The sequence below is a fragment of the Rhizophagus irregularis genome, chromosome 19, assembly GCF_026210795.1.
Source record: "Rhizophagus irregularis chromosome 19, complete sequence".
NCBI classification, from domain to species: domain Eukaryota; kingdom Fungi; phylum Glomeromycota; class Glomeromycetes; order Glomerales; family Glomeraceae; genus Rhizophagus; species Rhizophagus irregularis.
Window position 1 is genome coordinate 2,814,098 of NC_089447.1, and position 22,926 is coordinate 2,837,023.

General features: G+C 25.9%; 5 protein-coding genes across 5 annotated transcripts; 2 read left to right on the forward strand and 3 right to left on the reverse strand.

Moving 5' to 3' along the window:
• Window positions 1-1,740: 1,740 nt before the first annotated feature.
• OCT59_011153 (uncharacterized protein) lies at window positions 1,741-2,379 on the forward strand (the record flags this gene model as incomplete). Its single annotated transcript, XM_025331608.2, has 3 exons — window positions 1,741-1,757; window positions 1,875-2,030; window positions 2,106-2,379. The coding sequence occupies 3 exons, from the start codon at window positions 1,741-1,743 to the stop codon at window positions 2,377-2,379; spliced, it is 447 nt and encodes a 148-aa protein (XP_025185040.2).
• Window positions 2,380-2,560: 181 nt separating this feature from the next.
• On the reverse strand, window positions 2,561-3,234 carry OCT59_011154 (uncharacterized protein; the record flags this gene model as incomplete). The annotated part of the gene is made up of 2 exons (XM_025324644.2): window positions 2,561-2,961; window positions 3,051-3,234. The coding sequence occupies 2 exons, from the start codon at window positions 3,232-3,234 to the stop codon at window positions 2,561-2,563; spliced, it is 585 nt and encodes a 194-aa protein (XP_025185041.2).
• Window positions 3,235-3,691: 457 nt separating this feature from the next.
• OCT59_011155 (uncharacterized protein) lies at window positions 3,692-4,679 on the reverse strand (the record flags this gene model as incomplete). The annotated part of the gene is made up of 4 exons (XM_066136327.1): window positions 3,692-4,176; window positions 4,243-4,327; window positions 4,411-4,508; window positions 4,643-4,679. The coding sequence occupies 4 exons, from the start codon at window positions 4,677-4,679 to the stop codon at window positions 3,692-3,694; spliced, it is 705 nt and encodes a 234-aa protein (XP_066000958.1).
• A 5,734-nt stretch (window positions 4,680-10,413) lies between these two features.
• OCT59_011156 (uncharacterized protein) lies at window positions 10,414-10,686 on the reverse strand (the record flags this gene model as incomplete). Its single annotated transcript, XM_066136328.1, has 1 exon — window positions 10,414-10,686. The coding sequence occupies one exon, from the start codon at window positions 10,684-10,686 to the stop codon at window positions 10,414-10,416; it is 273 nt and encodes a 90-aa protein (XP_066000959.1).
• A 5,045-nt stretch (window positions 10,687-15,731) lies between these two features.
• On the forward strand, window positions 15,732-17,081 carry OCT59_011157 (uncharacterized protein; the record flags this gene model as incomplete). Its single annotated transcript, XM_025310184.1, has 1 exon — window positions 15,732-17,081. The coding sequence occupies one exon, from the start codon at window positions 15,732-15,734 to the stop codon at window positions 17,079-17,081; it is 1,350 nt and encodes a 449-aa protein (XP_025185042.1).
• Between the last annotated feature and the right edge of the window lie 5,845 nt (window positions 17,082-22,926).

A 22,926-nucleotide genomic window follows, 5' to 3' on the forward strand; every position in this document is an offset into this window, starting at 1 on the left:
TTAAAAATTATCTTGCAAAAATCTTTGTTATATGGTGCCGGAAGTCTATACTCGACAATAAAAATGTAACACTTAAAAATCTTTCAACTCCTTAAAAAAAATACAATTTAAAAAAAATAAACTGGTAATTTTATTCTTTGAAGTAAGCTCTATCAAATTACCGGTCACATTTTTAAAAGAAGATTTATGTAAAAAGTTATAAGCATTTGAAATTGCATGATTTTCGTATGATCAGCCCAAATTTGAAACAAAATATGTTGGCCAGAACTTACGATAATTTGGGCCGATTCCATGCATTGTGATAATGCCAGCCTGAATTATCATAATATGAATCAAATGTAATTTTTTTAAAAAAAAAATTTTTTTATCAATATATAACTTTTATGAAATGGTAGTTGCAATTTACTACTGAAATCTACTTTTTCTTATATTTTATCTTGTTTGTAATAAAAAAATTTTCAAAAACCGCATTTTATTAGTATTTTACACAAGAAATTCTGGTTTTTTATTGGCTGAATTCTGGATCACATGATATAGAATCGGCTCAGAAAATTGAAACAGAATCACGTGATTGTCGAGTATAGACTTCTGGCACCATACTAAAAAAAAATCGGTTTAAAAGAAATTCGTTATAAAAAAGGTCATTTACATATGTGAAATCATAAATTTTTCTTCGTTCAATATTATAATGCATTTTATTAGTAAAATTTGGTGTAACAATTTTTTTTCATATGACTAAATGCATATCACACTAAAGATTCGTTATATTGTGAAATTCGTTATATTAAAATTTGCTATGACTGTATTTGGTTATGCTGTAAATTAAGATAATATATATTTTGAAAAGGCTGTGATCTAAGCCAATTAATCCATATTGTAGCAGTACAAATATATTTGCAAGCACCACCCCTAGATAAAAAATCAAAATATTGACAATAAATACTAGGTAATAAAAATATTATGTAAATTTGCTGTTCAATCTGATTTGATCCACTTGATTTAATCTATAATGATAATGAATCTTTTGAATATTCAACATTAATTATTTTTTTTTCTTTTATAATAATTTGAGCTTTTTTATTACGTAATTTGTCTGGTATAAAATAAGCTATTTGTTTAAATACTCATAAATTTTGATCAGATTTTCTTGATTTGGAAGTGTAATGGGTAAATCTTGTATCTAACATTATATCTAATCTTTTTTTAAGATCTATACATAATAAAAGATTTGGCGTAATACATTTGATAAGTAATATACTTAAAATATCCAGTTTCAGTAAGTTCACTCCATTTTTAACTGAAATCTATCTAACTGATGAGTTTTTAACTGATTATTAAAAGCTTCAAGATGATTATTAGTAATTAAAATAGAATCAACAGTTATATTTAAAATATTTGCAGCAATTAATCTACCTATATCGGCTAACTATCAAAATTGGGCCTAATTTTATATAGTAATTTTGATCAATGTTATACAGTTACAATTAGTAAAAAAAAAATTCTCATGATCAAATTTAGCGAACGCACCTTTAAAAAAAAACAACATATTAAAAAACGCATCTAACCAATGAGCGCAGTCTAAACCCGATGAGTTTGAGTAGTGAAAGACCAGTAGAAGGCAATTGGCATCTCGCAATTTCAAATGTTACATGTTATTAGTTGTAAATAAAATTAGTTTTTGCAAAACTATTTTTTATTTTTATTAAAATATTATATATTTTTTCAGATTCAATTACTAATATGTCAACACTTACAACGTCTTTTACTACTTCTGCATCAGAATTTATCTGTCCTACTTGTCAAAAAAGATATAAGAAATAAGGTGGACTTTTACAGCATCTGAGTATTGTGAAAAGATATAATATTTCACATAGTGATTTGGATAAATTACCAGAAACAAATAATGAAAAATTCAAAAGTATTCTGGTTTATTTAATTCACCGCAAACTTCCACATGGATTTAAAAAGGGAAGTCATCAATTAGTGTCGCTTGCATGTACTAAACATCAGTTTTTTGATATTTTCAAAGGGTATATCCATCATCATAGCAATAGAAATGTCTACAAGTGTATTTTTTGAGAATCTGCTGGATATCAAATATTAAGTGAAATCTTGAATAATCCATTGTGGGGTCAAAAATTTTATGATGAAGAACAACAAACTTATGTTATTTTATTTAATGATCCACCTGAGCATTTGAAAAATAATCCACTGGCTATTGCAACTCATTGTGCTACTGAAAGTATAGCCACTCATAGACGCAAATCTAGATATAATCCTGGAGAAGTTATTATTGAATGGAAAATTAAAGGTGAAAAAGATGCAAAAGAGAATTATTGTGAAGCAGGATTTATATACAGTACATACATTTTTGGGTGAGACAAATCTAAAATTTTATTGTAATAGAAAAAAAATTATATACATATGTTTAGAATTTTTTCTTCTAATTAAAGACAATTTTTTTAATGTATATAAAATGTATTAAAAGAAATTATAAAATGTGAATATATTGAGGTTTTGGATAGGAAAGAGAGATGTTATTTTGAGTATAAAATAAAAGTCAGTTTTCATATTCCAAAATTTCACAAATTGCTAATGTTTTATTTTGAAATTTTCCGCCATTCTTGAGAGTTTTCTTAAAAAAATAACAGACATGATCGTGATTCTTTTTTTCAACAGCACTACACGAAAAGGTGTTTAATCCCCACCTTTTATGGATAAGCATAAATTCCCAAACATGTGATACTAAAACATGTATATAAGGGGTTATATCTGATGATTGATAAAGTCCTTGTTCTAAAATAGTATTAGTTTTGAAATCTATTACCGTTTTTTTCAAAAATAATTCACACCATACTTTTGCTTTTAAACGAAAATATTGTGGATCTGTTTTTTTTTCTCCTAAAAGATCATATAATTCAGCAAATCCATCCCACAAACTTTTAATTAATGCAGTTCGTTCTGGATCAAAAAGTTTTGTCAAATTAAGTTTTGAAGAACACAAAGCTTATCATCACCCATTAAGAAAGTGTAATTCTAATTATTAGTACCATGAATATTCCAAAACTCAAACCTGATTTTTAAATTTTCCATCTCCTTAATTATAATATTCCGAGTTATGTCATTAAATAATCTCTTATTTTTGATTTCTTGTAAAACTAACTCCCATAAATGGTCAGTAATACATAACATTATATGAAGTTTATCTGGAACATGATTTTTAAGTGAAATCATATTGAAAAGTGGAGGTAATTTATGACCAGGGTATGCTGTTAGATTTTTATTTAAACTACTCATTGATTTACTAATTATCCAGTCATTTTGCCCATTTCCACGTTAATTTTTTGTTATTTCGCAAAAATTATTGGAATTTGCAGCATTAAAACCTAAACAAGTAGCGAGAAATTTCCAATCTGAGCTAAAAAAAACTCAAAATTCCAAAGAGTATTATTGATAACTATTCCTACATTACTCAGTTCTTGCAATTCCTGAGTAAAAGCATTTGCTGCAACTTTTAGAGTTGGATAATTTTCACTTTCTGGAAATAAAATAATTGTATAATGGTAATTGGGCTTACAAATGTTTATTGAATCATCCAATAGTGTTACGGTAATCATCACATGCTTCACTTTTCATCCTACGTTTTGCCCATCACCAGATATTCGAAGATGAATAGTTGGTATTGCAGGATCTAATATTCCTTTTCAATATATGATGGTATTATATATTCAAGAATTTTTTTAACACTTCGATAAGCACTTTTTTCAGCTGCATTAATAACTTGTTCAATAATTAATGGATCAGTTATATCAGGTTCTTCTGAAGGTCCTTCTTGCACAATAGTAGAATTTAAATCAATGAAATCAATGGGTATTAATTCTTCTATATATGCATTAATCTCTTGACGGGTTTGAGAAATAGCATATTCTTGTGGTAATATTGATTCTACAGCTGCAAGATGATGATATGCATCACGAGGTATATTCTCTATGTCTTGTACATATGCAATTGATTGCAATTTTTGTTTTTTTTTAACATAATTCTCATTACCAAATGTTACATGGTATTCTTTATTTTCTACAGTAAAATTTATAGCCTTTAAAACTATATGATCTTTGGGATTGTAAAAATCATTAATTGTATTTTCAAAGTGCACCTGTTCTTTTTTTGCAAGACCTTTTGCACGTTTAATTTATGTAGTTTTGCTTGATTCTTTATGAAGTTTCAATTCACGTGATCTACCTTTGCGATTTTTATTAATGCATTTTAATTGAAGTCCAAAAAGATGAACTCCAGAAACAGCAGTTCTTCTATCCAGTGTTATAATCTAATAAAGCATATATATATTAGAATACCTTCTTTTATGATTTTTTTTAAAATTTTCTAAATAATAAACATATAATAACTTACTTTGTATAGTTCAACAGAAGTATCAAATGGTGATTGAGCTGAAAAAACTTGATATTGTAAATTATCTTCAAAACAAATTAAGTAATGAGGTTTTTCTTCTATATAATAAATAGAACATTGAATAGTACAGCTGTTATTAGCCCGACCTCAGGTAGTTTTAATAGTATAATTATCAGGTATAGAAAAATAATTAGGTGCTTCAGTATAATTCAGTATGGGTCAGGATAGATACCTTGAACGAATAACATAAACAAATTTTCGGTCACCATAGTATATTATTTCAGGTGAAATAGGGTAATTTTCTTCTTCATAAGATCTTTGCTAATTAGAAAGGACCCCGGATATCTAATATAAAGGTCATAATGGACTTTTGGCCAAAAACACCCCTTTTTGCTGAAACTCAAAAAATCGTTTTTTGTAAATATCTCAGCATCCAGTAATTCAATTTTAATGAACTTTTTTTTATTTTGTAGCCCTCATTTAGCTCTACAATTTAAAAAAAAGTTCATCAAAATTGGACCACTGGATGCCGAGATATTTACAAAAAACGATTTTTTGAGCCCTGAAAAATGGGCCAATCTGCCGAAAGTGTGACTTATGACCTGTTTTGGAGATATCCGGGGTCCTAATTAGAATTTGACATTTAGAAAGTAACAGTTTTTTGATACGTTAAAAAAAATTAACATGATATAAAAAATTGTATAACAGATCTACAAAAATGTGATAAGTACTATGGTAATTAAAATTCAGTACGAGTCTTAATATCATATTTCTTTACTGCTATAAGAGAAAAATCGAAACAAAATATGTAAAAAATTTTTGCATCATTAGTGTTACCATAATGTCAGGTGATTTGACTATCATTATGATTGGTTTATAGAATTTGGGGTTATCTCAAAAATTTAGGGTTAGGGTATAGATTAGCGCATATGCATAATATATCCAGCCAAGTTCTATATTACCAATTCAATGTTCTTTAAAATACTTAATAAATTCCAAAGCACCATTAATAATAGATATAATTTTAGAATTTGCATTATTATAGTATTGTTGTAAAGTGTTCTATTAAATAAATAAATAAATCATTATTATATATATAAAAAAAAAAATTAATTTTAAAAAATATATTCATACCAACAAGTACTGCTTCATATAAGAAAGAATATTAATTATTTCATTATGATTTTGTGCAATTTTAATTTTAAGAGCAATTAATTAAATTATAATATAATTAGAAATTATAAAGTTGAATTTTCTTAATTCTTAATTGCTTAAATACAATGTCGAAATAAAAGTATATAGTATATACCTTTTAATATTATTATTTAAATATTCTTTCATGTCTTTTCAATAAGAAACAATATCATAACCACATAACTACCATGACTACCTAAAACTTGTTTCATTTTATTTTCCCAGCATTGAATAATATGAAATTCATATAATAAAAAGTGAATATCAGAATATGTGGCCAAACTTCCAGTAATGCTAATCTTCAGTTTCTTTATGATCAGTATTAGTTATAGCTACCTAATTAATATAAATTTAATTAATATCACAAATAAACAACAAAAAAATACAGCAAATAATACTTACTTTTGGAAGAAAGTCATGATTATTTTCAATAGATATTTTGTCTTTATATTGCTTTAATAATTCTTTTAAAATTGCATGATTATAAGAACTACTGATTCCACTAGCTGTAGAAAATAACAAATATCCTATCAGAATTCTTTTATTATCTTGATTTACTACTAAAAGTACAAATAATAAAACTTTTTTATTAGAAAATCCAAAAGTTCCATTAAAGTGTATAATGCCATTATGACCATATCTCCAAATAGGGTTCCGATCGGTTCGGTTCGGTACAGTTTTTACCAAAACTGAAACCAAACTGACCAATAATTACCGAAAACCGAACTGATTTACCAATTCATTATCAGTTCAGTTTTTAACATTTTCGCAACATTTTTTATTAAAAAAACGTGCAAAAACGTTTTTTTTAATTAAATTAACTAATAAAAAACATTTCGCAACGTTTTCTATTAAGTTATTGAAAAAAAACGTTGTGAAATGTTTTTTTTAATTAAATTAACAAATAAAAATGTTTCGCAACGTTTTTATTAAATTATCAAAAAAAACGGTGTGAAACATTTTTTTTTAATTAATTAATTAATAAAAAACGTTTCGCAACGTTTTCTATTAAGTTATTGAAAAAAATGTTGCAAAACGTTTTTTTTTAAATAAATTAACAAATAAAAATGTTTCGCAATGTTTTTATTAAATCATTAAAAAAATGTTGCGAAATGTTTTTTTTTTAAATTAATTAACTAATAAAAAACATTTTGCAACGTTTTCTATTAAGTTATTGAAAAAAATGTTGCGAAACGTTTTCTATTAAGTTATTGAAAAAAATGTTGCAAAATGTTTTTTTTTTAATCAAATTAACAAATAAAAATGTTTCGCAACGTTTTTATTAAATTATCAAAAAAACGTTGCAAAACGTTTTTTTTAATTAATTAACTAATAAAAAATGTTTCGCAACGTTTTCTATTAAGTTATTGAAAAAAACGTTGTGAAACATTTTTTTTAAATAAATTAACAAATAAAAATGTTTCGCAACATTTTTATTAAATTATTAAAAAAAAATGTTGCAAAATGTTTTTTTTTAATTAATTAACTAATAAAAAACGTTTTGCAACATTTTTTATTAAATTATTGAAAAAAAACGTTGTGAAATGTTTTTTTTAAATAAATTGACAAATAAAAACGTTTCACAACGTTTTTATTAAATTATCAAAAAAAACGTTGCAAAACATTTTTTTTAAAATAAATTAACAAATAAAAACGGTTCGCAACATTTTTATTAAATTATCAAAAAAAAATGTTGCGAAACGTTGAGATCCCCCTATTCCCTCTGTTATCAATTTACAGAGTTGCCACGTCGAATAGCATTCTCATAGTCGAACGAACGAATAAACGAACGAATGAACAATTAAACAGACGAACAAGCAAATAATCAATAACATAATTAACGAACAACAAAATCAACAAACAACATATGACAATATATAATAAACAATATACATCATTTTGTTCTTATAAATGCATAAATAGCGTTAGTAATATAAAGCATTGAGCGACATAAAATTAAATTTAACTTCTCTAAATTTTCCCCAAATTTTATCTACTTTTACCTTTAATTTCAAACTTCGATAACTCTCACTACGAATTATTACTTTTCAAAAGTGTATATTTAATTCATCTTAAAATTTTCATTTTATTCAATTAAAATTAATTAAGCAAACATTAATTAAAGTTTAGGGTGAACCTATTACCTTTAATTAATATTAAACTTCATTATCAAATAATTAAATGAAACTTATATTTTTATTGAGTTATTCTAAACTAACTAACTAACTGTGGAATTCGCTTTGAATTCTGCTCTCTATTTAAACAAATTTTATAATACTTTCTATTCTAATATGTGCTATCTATATACTATCTTTTATGTTCTTTTTACATATTATTAGAGCTCCGAAACCTGACCCGACAGATCAGGTGACCCGATGGGTTAACCTGAAATATTCAGGTCAGGTCATCAAATTCATGACCTGACACGAGTCGGGTCAGTGCTGGTCGATACCTGACATGACCTATTGATCCGACATATATTTGGGTCAAATAAATTAAATAATGCTGAAACTTATAATGATTCTGGTGTTTTTACATGTAAAATCGAAAAAAAACGCTAAAACTATCAGTTTCAGCATTTTTACATGTAAAATTAAAAGGAAAAATGCCAGAACTAATGATTCCGGCATTTTTACATGTAAAATTAAAAAAAACCGCTGAAACTATCAGTTTCGGCGTTTTTACATGTAAAATCAAAAAGAAAAATGCCAGAACTAATGATTCTGGCATTTTTACATGTAAAATCAAAAAGGAAAAATGCTGAAACTAATGATTCCAGCGTTTTTACATGTAAAATCAAAAAGGAAAAATGCCAGAACTAATGATTCTGGCGCTTTTACATGTAAAATTGAAAAATAAACGCCGAAACTATCAGTTTTGGCATTTTTACATGTAAAATCAAAAAGGAAAAATGCTGGAACTAATTATTTCGGTACTTTTACATGTAAAATCAAAAAATAAACGCTAAAATTATCAGTTTCGGTGTTTTTACATGTAAAATCAAAAGAAAACCACCAGAACTAATGATTCTGGCGTTTTTACATGTAAAATCAAAAGGAAAAATGCCAGAACTAATGATTCCGACATTTTTACATGTACAATTGAAAAAAAATGCTGAAACTATCAGTTTCGGCGTTTTTATATGTAAAATCAAAAAGAAACCCGCCAGAACTAACGATTCCGACGTTTTTACATGTAAAATTGAAAAAAATGCTGAAACTATCAGTTTCGGCATTTTTACATGTAAAATCAAAAAGAAAAATGCCAGAACTAATGATTCTGGCATTTTTACATGTAAAATTGAAAAAAAAAACGCCAAAACTATCAGTTTCAGCATTTTTACATGTAAAATTAAAAGGAAAACGCTGAAACAAATAGTTTCGGTGTTTTATATATAAAAACAAAAAGTAAAAAATGTTACAAAACGTTTTTTTACAATATTTAATAATAAAACTTCGGGTAACCCAAGTTACCCGAAATGACCTGAATACTTTCGGGTCAAATAGGTCAGGTCGGGTCAGAACGGTTTACCTGACCCAATCTGAACTGAAAAAAAATTTCGGTTCAGGTTAACCAGGTAACCCGACCCGACCTGACCCGTTCGGAGCTCTACATATTATCTTTGTACTATCTTTTTAATATGCTATCTATATTTTAAATACGCTATCTTTTAATATGCTATTTTTAATATGCATGTATCTTCTATTTTAATATGTTATCTTTTATGTTCCATCTTTTTAATACACTATCTTTCAATATATTTTTATTTTTAATATGTTATATTCCATCTTTTGTGGCTTATATCTTTTCGTATCATCTTTTATATTATCTTTTATCTTCTATATCATCTTTTCATATTATCTTTTATATTATCTTTTATAATATGTTTTATAATATTGTTTTTATGTATTTCATTGTGCGTGTTCCTTTAATCCGCCATCCCTCCATTTTATATGATTTACCTTTTGTGGCTTATAATTATTCTTTCTAATTGTTCTTATTGTTGAACTCAATAAACTGGTTGCTAAGCTGCAATTGATCGACTCCCTACTCAATCTATTGGTTCCTCGTTAATTATTCAATAAATATTACATCATGTAGATCATTTTTCTTCTTAAATGTTTATCCTTTTTGGCTAATCATTTATCCATCTACACCAATTCATAATTAATTTGTTCGTTCTTAATATTTGGCAATTATATTTGGTGATTGAATTTTATCATCTTTTCATGCTTGATATTTGACCGTTTACACCGTTTTTTTTAATTAATTAACTAATAAAAAATGTTTCACAACGTTTTCTATTAAGTTATGAAAAAAACATTGCAAAACGTTTTTTTTAAAATAAATTAACAAATAAAAACATTTTGCAACGTTTTTATTAAATTATCAAAAAAAAATGTTGCAAAACGTTTTTTTTTAAATAAATTAACTAATAAAAACATTTCGCAACATTTTTATTAAATTGTTAAAAAAAATGTTTCACAACATTTTTTATCAATGTCACAAAACGTTTAGCAAATCAGTTCAGTAAATTTACCAAAATAATCAGTAAAATTTACTGAAATGATCAGTAAAATTTACCAAAGTAATCAGTAAAATTTACTAAAACTGATACCGAAAATATCAGTTTAGCAAATCGGTTTGGTAAATTGCAAAACTGATACTGAAACCGAAGTTATCAAAACCAATCGGTAAATTTACCAAAAAGTTCGGTTTGGTAAATCAGAATACCGAAACTGTTCTGATACCAAAACCGATCGGTTCGGTTCAGTAATTACTGAAACCGATCAGAGCCCTATCTCCAAGCTAATTTTTTTGTTCTGAAGTTACTAAAACTAACATTAATCTTTCATTATTAGATTGTTTAGGTTTATAATAAATAGTAGAAGCTTTAATTACTTCATCATCATTAACTTCAAAAATTTGATGAATATTTTTCTCAACACTATTCCTAATATCTATATCCAAAACATCCTTTGTTATTGAATTCCTAAAGTTGATAATATCTTGACTAGTTAATAAAAACCTTTCATTATCTATTAAAACATTTCCTTCTAAATTTAATTCTATAAACTTCATATTATCTTCTAAAATAGCTGCTGGATGAATTTGAACTTTTAGTATATTAATTGCTATAATTTTAACTGTTTCATTAATATAAAGTAGTGGTGATTGCTATGGTTTTGAATTAATACATGCATCTAAATGTTCTAAATAACCATCTAATGCCACATAATTATTATCTTTATCCTTTTTAATTTTAGCAAATGCTAAACAGCCAATAAAAGTATATATCTGACGATTTTTTCTTGTTAAAGAAGATTTTAATTTTATATTACTTCCACAAGAACATTGAAGTATATAAAGTCCTTTTTTTTTATCACTATATCATGTTTTCCACTTACTATCCTGCTTCAAATTTTCTAGTAACAAATTATGAATTTTTAAAAATTGATATGCATCTTCTTGAGATTTATTTTTCCATTCTACATGTACAAATGCATTTGCTGTTAATGATCGAAGTTCTTTTTTTGGTTATCATTTAAAATTAAATGAGATGGTATTTGATATAAATTTTCAGATAAAGCAAACATTTTATTGAAAAATCTTAAAATTTTGTATTTTACGTATTATTTACATTATGTATAAATATATATTGTTTAATATTTAAAAATAGTATTCAAAAAATATAACATAAAAGGAAATTTAAACTGCCGATCAAAATGATCTGCATCTGAGGGTGGTATATAGTAAGATCATTCTGTTATACGTAATATAGGAAACATTTTTAGACATGATTGTATAACATGTTTTTAATAAAACAAATATGTGTCCACGTAATATTAAAATATAAATCATATACACGTCTGTATAACAGTTAAAAAATATATATTTAAAATGAGAGCAACAGGTGAATGGGAAGGGAAAAATAGGTGTTTTACTGTTTTTACACTATAATTTTTGTAATAATCAATAAAAGTTATTTTATTTTTACTTAGAAAATTTTAAAAAAATTTTTTTTTTGATAAATTTAAAAATAAAAATTTCGCGTATTGGTGGCATTACAAAAAATATGAATAAATCCATAAATATCTATTCAATTATGATAAAAATTTATATATGAGTAGATTTGAATCTGCTAAATAACTTTACTTAAGAAGGTTTTGAATGTTTCCTTTGACTAAAGTGCCTAAATTACGCTCTGAAGTCACAGAACAGATATATAAAAATATTAATAAGAAACATTTATAAGTTGTAATATTACAAAAAAATAATAATAACTTTATTCATACATTATTTCAAAAATTTTTGTTTTTTTAGTTTTTTTATATACATATTATATAAAAAAAATTATATATAAATATATATATGTGATATGCCATAAAATAAGTTGCTTAGCAATGTAAAAAATTTATGAGTTAAATAAAAGTTTGCTTAGCAGACATGAAAAATATTTGCTTATTGACCTTAGTAAATTTTGAATTTTTCATCTGACCTATATATATATATATTGTTCGGGATCCTGAATTTATTACAAAAATATTGGAGATATTTAAAAGTATCTTTAATTAAAAAATAAAATTGCAGGCAAATTTGGCTGCAAAATAGTTTAAGAGATAAACTTCTGGTAGATTACTATAATAATGCTTATAACTTAGAATTTGTTACTATAGCCAAATCTATGAAGAATAATAATAAACTAGTTGTTGTCTGGCCTTAAGTAAATCAGTTCAGGCACATTCAAATTAGAGTAAAGATATTCAGATCAACAAATACATCCTACTATTTAAAAAATTTGTTTATTCTTGCTAGTGTTCCGCATGAATCAAATTTCTCCTCTGAAATTCGATTCGATTCAGACTCAATTCAGACTCAATTTGATTTTTAAAAATTATTATCTCTGGATCTAGTGATCCAATTTCGATGATCTTTTTTTAATCGATAGATATCTTTGCCCTGATCATAATAAAAAATGATTGTCAAAATCGGACTGTTAGATTAAAAGTTATTCGCAAAATACGTTTTTATTATTCAGGAACAATCAGGATCACACCGTGTCATGAATCAATTCATGCAGAACACTAATTCTTGCAAAGTTCGTGCAAAAAAATGATTCAATAAAAATATACTCAGGCCAAGTTTAATATTACTTTGAACATGAGTTGAAGATAGGAAATGAAAATAAGATAATATATAAATTAGCTTTTATAAAGTGGTTTATACTGGCTTACTGGCTTCAAATCATCAAACAAAATTTCATTTTCAAGTTGATGATACCAAAGGCTGTAATGCAAAAATCTGAAAAAATATTTTTTTCAAAATCGATAGAAACTGCATAATTTCAGTACACAATATATTTGGTCAATTTATATCAAATAAATATAAAATCAGAAAAAAAAATCCAGTAATTTATATGGCTGTTCTTCCTATAAAAAGAAAATTTAATTGTTCGAAGCGTAAAAGAGGATATTAACAGTTAAATACATTGTAATGCAAGGTATGTCTGTTCACACATATAATTAACCAATAAGATTCTATTTTATTCTTTAATAGACTTATAATCACTTCCATAAACTTTTTAATACTTTGATGAATTGTATTATCATTCATTATTTTCTTGGTAATAATTATTTTTTGAACAATAAATCTTTTTTAATATATATATGAAAAAGTGCCAGTCTGAAGTTAAATAAAAAAAGATATAAATTAATATATATAAATGATTAATAAAAAATTACATAAAAACTAAAAAGTTTTACCTGTAATTACAATTCTATAGAAATTGGTGTTCTATATAAATTCATCAGTAAATATTTAATGTGTAGTTTATATATAAAAAAATTACAATAAATGCACAAAATCTTACTAGAATTACTAGTTTAATTTTAACATATTATTATTTTATTTAATAATGTAATTTTATTATTCAGTATTTTGAATATTTTTATGTAAATATTTTGCACATTTTTAAACAATAAATTGTATAAATCTAGCTGAATTAATTACACATTTAAATATACTAATATATTTACTTATACTATATATTAATTATGTAATTATTTATAAATACATTACAGTTCTTTCTTTATTTATTTTGTAAAGAAATACTGTAGTTTATAAATAATTATTATTAATTATTATTAATTAATATGTAAAAATTTTCTATAAGGAACTTAAAATTAAGTATTTGTCTTTAATTTTTTCATAATTCTAATAATATATTCAGATTTACAACTTATTTTATTGTAAATAAAATAACAAATTGCCATTGTGAAGTTTTTATTATTTAAAGTAAATTCAAAAAGCCAAACATATATAATAATTTCATTTTGATAAGTAGTATAATTGGTATTTTATAGATTATTTTACTATTAAGAGTAACATTAAGTTTTTGAATATTAAGAAAGAATACTTTAAAAAATCTATTTTTAATAGAAGCAATAGTACTTACATAAGAATATCAAATAACTTCCTTTAAATAGATTTTTAAATGATAAAATACAAATATTAAATAATATATATTCATTTTAAATATAAATCAACATAATTCTATTAAACAAGTATATAAGTATTTTAAATTTTTTCAATTCAAAAATATTAAATAAAAAAATTAAAGTTTTGTAAATATTTTCACATTTTAGATGAATTTAAAGAAACATATATATTAAAACACATTAGCATTATTCTTATACTTCATTAAAGCTTAACAAATAAAACAAATTTATTCTTGTTACAATACTTTTACAAACTTACCAAAATCTCAATTATAGTCATGCACTTGATACGAAAGGAAAAAGAAAAAACTTATTACCTTGCTACATTAGATTAGCAAATAGATATTAAAAATCTATCAATTGGATATCATATAGGACATTCGCCAAAACCAAATGTTTGTAACACATGTAATGCTAAATTAAATAATGATAGTGATATTATCTGTGGGCATAGTCAGATATGTTATAATATTATAAATGAGATGTATTTGATAATGTAAAATTATTTTTAAATAGATTACAAAATGGAACAACTACAATATCATTTAAACTTTGCTTGATGGTAAAAAAAATACTATCATTTATAATACAAATTTATCAGTTTCTTTTTCATTATTCATAAATATAAAAACACTGGATCAGGGCATAGAAAACAAGCTAGCTGAGAACAGATGTGTTTACTTAGTAAAAAAATTATGTCATAGCTATGTATTTTTGATATATGATATGGGTCAGAAATCAGAATTTTATCACCGTCGCTTGTTGATTAAGACCGTCTCTTGTTGATTAAGACCCTCTCTTGTTGATTAAGACCGTCGCTTGTTTGATCTGTAGAATACTTCTATAAATAGCTGTATTGAAGTATGGCAAGCCTACCTAGGGATGGTTAGGTCGGTCCTGGTCCGGTCCTGGTCCTGGGACCTATAAGTCCTATTGAACGGACCTGCGGACCAGGTCCTGTTAGGACCAGTCCTGGACCTGGTCCCAGGACCTGGTCCTGACTAAGTTATTTATAGATTTTATGAATTTTAGTAATAATTAAATATAAAAAAAGTGAGTTGCGATATCGGGATTCACTTTTTTATATTGATTTTATATAAAAAAAGTGAGTTGCGGTATCGGGATTCACTTTTTTATATTGATTTTATATAAAAAAAGTGAGTTGCGGTGTCGCGATTCACTTTTTTATATTGATTTTATACAAAAAAAGTGAGTTGCGGTATCGCGATTCACTTTTTTATATTGATTTTATATAAAAAAAGTGAGTTGCGGTATCGCGATTCACTTTTTTATATTGATTTTAATATAAAAATGTGAATCGCAATATTGTAACTCATTTTTTATATGATTTTAATAATATAAAAATTGTATTGCAATATTGCAGTGCACTTTTTTATAATTTATAATTACTTAAAATCAAATTTACAGCAAATTATACATATATAATTTAAACATATAGATCTCTTATAACCTTATTGGCTAGGACTTTTTAGGACCTGGTCCGCTTCTGGTCCAAAATTTGGACCTAAAGATCTGCAGACCAGGTCCTAGGACCAGGTCTTTAAGTCCAGGACCTAGGACTTTACCATCCCTAACTGCCTACCGTACAGTTACAGTCAAGCAGCTAAAATGTCTCCAGAGAAATTGAATGAGCTAAATGAGCGTAAGAAAAAGCATGAGAAAAAGTGTGAGGAAGAAAAAGATCGTGAGAAGGAGTTGTATAGTAAAGAATGTATTGCCCATTGTATCAACTTTGTTGTCGGTGAAGCAAGAGATGAAGTCGCTGACTTGAAAATTCATGATAGATTTTCCTGTTATTTAGCAACAATACTTGCAAGGGACAAAGAAGTAATTGCAGTGTGGTTGAACATTTTAAAAGATAACAGTGAAATTTACCTTTCTAAGAACTTTGATTGGCTCAACAAAGATGTGAAGTATATTGATGATATTACGAATTATCTGAAAGTTATATCGAAAAATGCTCCCATGAAATCAGCAGATACTGAAAAGGCTTTTATCTGGGCTGTGATGACATACTGCAATACTAAATTTGAGTTTAGATGGGATAAACTTAAGAATGATATTAAAAATGGCGATAATGAACACGTTAAATCTTTAAAAGATTATATTTCAGCAAATCTCGGTGATTCAGCAATTCCTTTCTACATATCCCGAGTTTGTTACGAGCATTATAAGCAAATTAAAGCTAAAGTTAATTCTAACATCTCCCCAAAATTTTTAGGCCATATTAAGAAAGTGGGATCTTATTATGGGTCTATTAAAGGTATCATAGCTTGTGCAATGAATATACAATATAAACCACTATTCTCTAACATTAAAGTGAATAAAGGAAGGCCTGTTATCATAGATGAACAGCCCATATATTCATGGAAAAATATTATCAAAAGGTTTATTGGTAAAGACGAAGACAAATATAATTGTTTCATGGCTAAGTGTTCAAAAAAGCCTAAAGTAATGGAAAGAATCTGTAAAGTATATACTGACAATGCCACAAAACAACTACAACTTAACAACGATAACGTTGAAAAATGTATATACTTACATGCAGAAATGCACATTTTGGCCTCCTTAATTATCGATAATGACATTAAAAAGAGGGTGTTTATAGCAGTGTCAAAGAGATGCTGTTACTTGTGCAAACTTTATATTAATTTTGCAATAAAACAAGGATATAACATCGTCATCTCCGGGAAACATGAGAAATTATATGATAGATGGATACTTCCGCATGTAAAGAATAGCGACTTCAAGGATAAATCCCTGATGTATATACTAGAAAATCTTGATCAAATCATAGAGAAAAAAATAGAACGCTATACCAGGAGTTTATTGGCGGATTCTGACAGTGGCGGAAAAAGTCCTAATTCATATGATTATGGTAATAATATAGATATAAAATTTATGGGATATAAGGAAGATTTAGATAATGGATGTAACAAATTGGATTTAAAATTTTAAAATTTAGAAAATAAACAATGTATGTAATTTTCATTTTGTGAGCTTATACTTTTTTTTATATAAAATATTATAATTAGGGAATATTAGATTTGTAGAGAAAAAAAGTGTAATTGCAGAAATGAGCATCAATAAAGCATAAAAGTTCAAAGCGAAATTATTTTTCTTGTAAATGAATGTAAAAAGTTAACTTAAAAGGATAATGAGTTTCCATACTATCTAATGCTACTTTTCGGCTATCTATTACTACGCTTTTATTTCTATTCATATGATATATAAAATTATATTAACGCAAGAGATGAAGTGATTTTGGATATACTCGTGGACAAAATATCTTGACCATTTCGGCCGATTAGTTTTTGTTTACAAGCACTCAATTGATCTATTTCATTTGAGGATTTTGATCGTTGATATATTTGGGATTGCAAAGGCAAATTTTCCATCTTATTTCTGTTCAAACAGATAAAAGAGTTTTATTAATCAAAGGTTTATATAGTTTGCAAATGGTCTATAGATCAATCTTTAATATTAATATGACCACATCACATAAATCTGATCAATGAGCACTTCCTAGCTTACAATAGTTCTGTCTGGTCTAATTTAAAAAAATAATTTACCTTTTTTTCTTTAAGGACCGACTTGGACTTTGGAATGACTTGGACGGCTTGGATTTTGAAAGGTAAGTGTAAATTTCTTTTTTCTTTTGTTTTGGAAACGTCATTAACGTTCCTTTTGCTTCTTTTCTTTAGGAAACACCTTTCCTGAACCTAGATTTCAGCTTGGACTATAAAGGTAAGTTGGGGAGGGTATTTTAATGTTTTTTTGTCTTTGGGAACATCATTAACGTTCCTTTTGTTTCTTTTTTTTAGGAAACACCCTTTCTGGACCTGGATCTTGGCTTGGGCTATAAAGATAAGTTGGAAAGGGTATTTTAGTTGTCTTTGAGAACGTTATTAATGTTCCTTTTTCTTCTTTTCTTTTAAGAAGCGTCCTCTTGGACTTGTTTTTCAGTTTTGGATTATAAAAGGTAAGTTAGAGTGGGGTTATTTCAGTTTCATTGGAACATTACTAACGTTCCTTTTCTTTTTTTCTTTAGGGAATGCCAACCTGAACCTAGATTTTGGCTTAGGCTATATATAAAAATTAGTTGAACTTTTGTTGTTTTGTCATTGAGAACGTCATTAACGTTCTTTCCTCTTTCTTACTTTAGGGGATGCCTGGATTTTGGCTTGAGTAAGTTAGGAGGCAGGGATTTTCATTTTTTTTGCCATTGGGAACATTATTAATGTTCCTTTTTCTTTTTTTCTTAGGGATGTTTTCCCAGACCTGGATTTTGGCTTGTATTTGAGTTGTAAGATGGGAAGGAGTATTTTTTTTATTTTTTTTTATTTTTTTTATTTTTATTTGGGAACTCTTGCCTTTTTTTTAAAAAAAAAATTCTAAAATAACTGAGAATCTAACAGGTTGCCAGCTTACCAGCTTGCTGGTGAATTAAACACGAGACATGTTACATATATAATGATATATAACGTGTGTAAATGAACAGGATGGACATCCTTGCCGATCATTTGCCGATCATATAGTAATTTGGTGATATCAGACTTTAAGGCTTTGGGCGAAGCCACAGAAGTTCGGGTGAAACTAGAAACTTTTATGGGTTATAGATTAATAGCTTTAGAATTAATGGCCAAAGTAATACAGTAAAATTTTAGGTAACACAAAAGTTATGACCGAAATTATACTGGCAATCATATTGTTATAATTTATATAATAAATAGAAGTTTTTAAAATATTATTTCTCAATCAATTTTGTGTAAATATTTATGAACTTACAATCAAAATATTTGTCTTGATTTGACGAATTCAACAAGCCATAAAATATTAAATTCTGATCACTGGCTGCTGCAGTATCATCAAATTACTTTTAATTTTTCTAATTATATGATGTAATTTTGGCTAATTTTGACTATTTTGACCCTCAAGATGATCAATTCAAATTATTTTAGTTTTATGTATAACAGAAATTTGCAAAAAAACCCATAATAGTGATTTTATTATATGATAATATCGAATAGATAATTAATAAATGATTGGCAAAATGATCTGCAAAAATGTGATAATACGAGGATGTCTGCCCTGTTGTGTAAATGTGTAATTATAAAATACAGTAGTACAATACCTTCATTACTTACCCATATGGGCCAATTTGGCTCAATTCACTAATTAAATTTTAGTGATAATTATGAATTTTGATCGTCATGCTGCTCATAATAGTGATGATATCGTATAATGCACATGATGTTTTCGTATTTAAACCAATAATCGAAGGCTTAGCATTCGTTTGAAACTTGAAATCGCAAGTACGAAACAAGTTGCAAATTGGTTTTGAATTAGTTTTTTTAGAAAGGAACTGGTTTTTTTTAGAATTGGTAAGTGTTATTTTAAAAGAACAAAATATTGATAATTAGCAAAGCTTTTTGGTTTTAAAATACAAAAAAATAGCAGAAATAATTCAATTATATTAGAACAAAGTGAAAGTAATATACTTTCTTGTATATTTTTTTTTAACATTATAGAAAAATTCTAATAAAATTTTTTCATTAATAGATACTTTCTCTAGTCACATTTTTGTACATGACTATCCAAACAGTTTAAAAATAGAAGCACATTATCAGTCAAATGGAAAATTATATAATTCGTATTATAATATTATTTTGTTAGGAACATATCCTCCATCACCAAAATTTACTCAAAAATCCAGAAATAATGCGCCCCAATATTCAATTCCTAATGACTATATAGTTGAAATAGAAGTTTCTGGATGGACTCTTAGGATGTGCAGAATGGAGTGTTAATAATACAAAATCTTCCACAGCAGTTGCTAATACATTTTTACAGGTATGTACTAATTGATATTTATATTAACAAATGTAATAATTTATAAACACTACAATTGATTTTAATTTTATTTTAATTAGAAAATTGGCCAGAAACACTCAACTAAACTTTCTGAACCGCGATTATTTGGATTGGATATTGAGCCATTATATAATTTTCGTTTACAAATTGGATCTCTCCCTATTACTACTACTGCAACAAAAGTTAATGAACGAAAAAAACCACTTGAAGATATTACTTTACAATCACAGCAAAATAAACAAATCAATAGTTTTGAATGATGTTCAGAAAGCAGTTGATGAACTAATTATCAAACATAAATTAACAAATTCATTTGGACAACTAATTATGTATATGCATTATATAGAATTTGATTACAAAGAAAATCAAACTTATATTAAATTTGAAAATTCAAATTCACACTATCTGAAAGCAAATTGCTGATTACTTATACGTGTATGTGATGAAGCATTTTTGGGGCATAATGGATATCGACATTTGGCAGCAGTTGTGCCAATTCTTTTTCGTGAATATTTAGTTGCTAATCATTGAAATAAGATTAATGAACTTATAAATATTCAAATTCACATAGGGAATTTTAATATAGATAAGGAAATTAATAACCAATCTAGTATTGATGATGATGTTAATGAATATACTGGTGATATTTTAGTAGATGATCATGAAGTAGGAAATGGAGCTTTTCGTTCTCTTTTAACTTTACTTAAAGCATTAATACCTATTTGAAAAGCAGGAGAAAATCCTGTAATAATTCCAGAAAATATTCTTTATATTAAACTTGATGGTGATAGTCGTAATGTTGGAAGAAAGCAAAATCATGTAATGATAACATTTTGCTTATTAAATGAAGGAAAAGAAGTTTTAAAACCTGATCATCAATATTGGTAATTATTATATCTTTTGTTAATGTTTGATAAATAATAATTATTTTAAATTATTTTAATTATTTTACATATAATTATTAGCATTTGCCTTTATGTAGGACGTGAAAAATATGAAGATTTAGCAAAAGTTGGACAATTATTTCAAAATCAATTATTTGATTTAAAAAATAATGGAATTATTAATCAAAATGGTATTCATTGGCCAACTGAATTATTTTTCTGTGGAGATTGGAAATTCATGTACATAATTATGGGTCAAAGTGCACCTAATTCCAAATATTTTTATTTATACTGTGATTGTGAAGTAACATCACGATGGGATATGAATAGAACATGGAATAATACAGTAAACACAAAATGTATGTTTATTTAAGATTGTTATACTATTGTTATATTAATTTTATTAATTTTTATATAATATTAATTATTAGGTGAAAGAAAATCTCTATTATTTCCAGCAATTAACCAGGAGAATTATATACCAGATGAATTACATTTGCTTTTACGTATATCAGATGTCTTAATGGAGTGTTTATTTGCTGATTTAATTAAAAATAAAGATTTTTCAAAACAAATCAAATCAGCAATTGAATTGGCATTTAAAAACATTAAAGTTCATTTTGAATTTTTTCAATCCAAATCAACTGGAAAACAATGGAATTGGATTTCTCTAATGGGGCCAGATAAAAAGATAATGCTAGAAAAATTTCCAGTATCACAGTTTATTCCAGGTACTTGTGAAGAGGATATAGAAAAATTGTGGCAAGAATTTTATCATTTATATATGATTTTACATAAAGCACATCTTTCAGATCAAGAGATTGATCAATTTGAAATTGATGCTTAAAATTGGATTCGCATATTTTGCTGTCCAACTCAAGGTTGTATAAATAGTTCTATTCAAATTCCTGATTTATACAGAAAAGAAGATGTCACGCCTTATATGCATGTTTTTGCAAAACATGTACCTCAATTCTTGCATCAATTAAAAGAAAAAGGTCTCTCTTTGCAAATTCTTTCTACTTCAAGTATAGAAAAAAAAATTACAATCAGGTATAAAAAAATTATATTGTTTTTTTTTTTATTTGAAAATTTTAAAAATTTGTTTTTATTTTATTGCTACTTAATTTAGGTTTATTTATTTTTTGGAGGTACTACTATAGGTAGAGGAACTGATAGAAAATCAGTTGTATATAATATAATGTCTTTTGAGAACTGCCAATTATTTTATTTAATTAACAATACTTCTAAAAAAATTGTTACTAGAAACATTGATGTCAATAAAGAAAATTAAATTTATTAAAAATTAAAAAATTCTTAAGGATTCATTTGTTTTAGGTTTATTTCTAAAAATAAATGTAAAAAATTGTAAATTATAAACAACTTTAACGTTAAATAAATTTATTAAAATAATATACTCATTAACAAATTCTTCAGAATTAGTAATAAATGTACAAGTTGCAGTTCCATACTAAAATTTTGCGTGTTTTCATTTAATTCTAATAGTAAGGCAAAAGAAAGGAGGTATGGTGAGGTATAACTTTGTTATTGCAGCATTTATTTATTTATGTGTTAAAAGTTTATTTTTAAAAGAAAAATTTTAATGGCAAAGTGGATATTCATTACATTCATGAACAAAAATGTTCACATTCAGCATTATTACGAAATTCTATTAAACATGTTAATTAATAATATTCCTAATGAAATAACATGTAAAAACATTAATATTTATAATGGTGAAAATACAATCTAAATTATATTTTATGTACAAAACTTCTAATTTATAAATTATTTATTTCTAGAATTCTGGTTGAAATCCAAAAAAAAAAATTCTATTATAATATCTATAAATTATTTATTGATATCTTTGATTTAATTCTTGAAGGGAGGAGCGTGGTAAAATAAATCTATATTGCGATTGATTATTTGTTTTAGTAATAGTAGGTATTGCAGAGTGAGCAGAAGTGTGATTTTCATTTGTTACTTCATTTCTAAAAAAGAAAAAAAATCAAAATATTAATTCTTCAAAATTATAAAAGATTTGT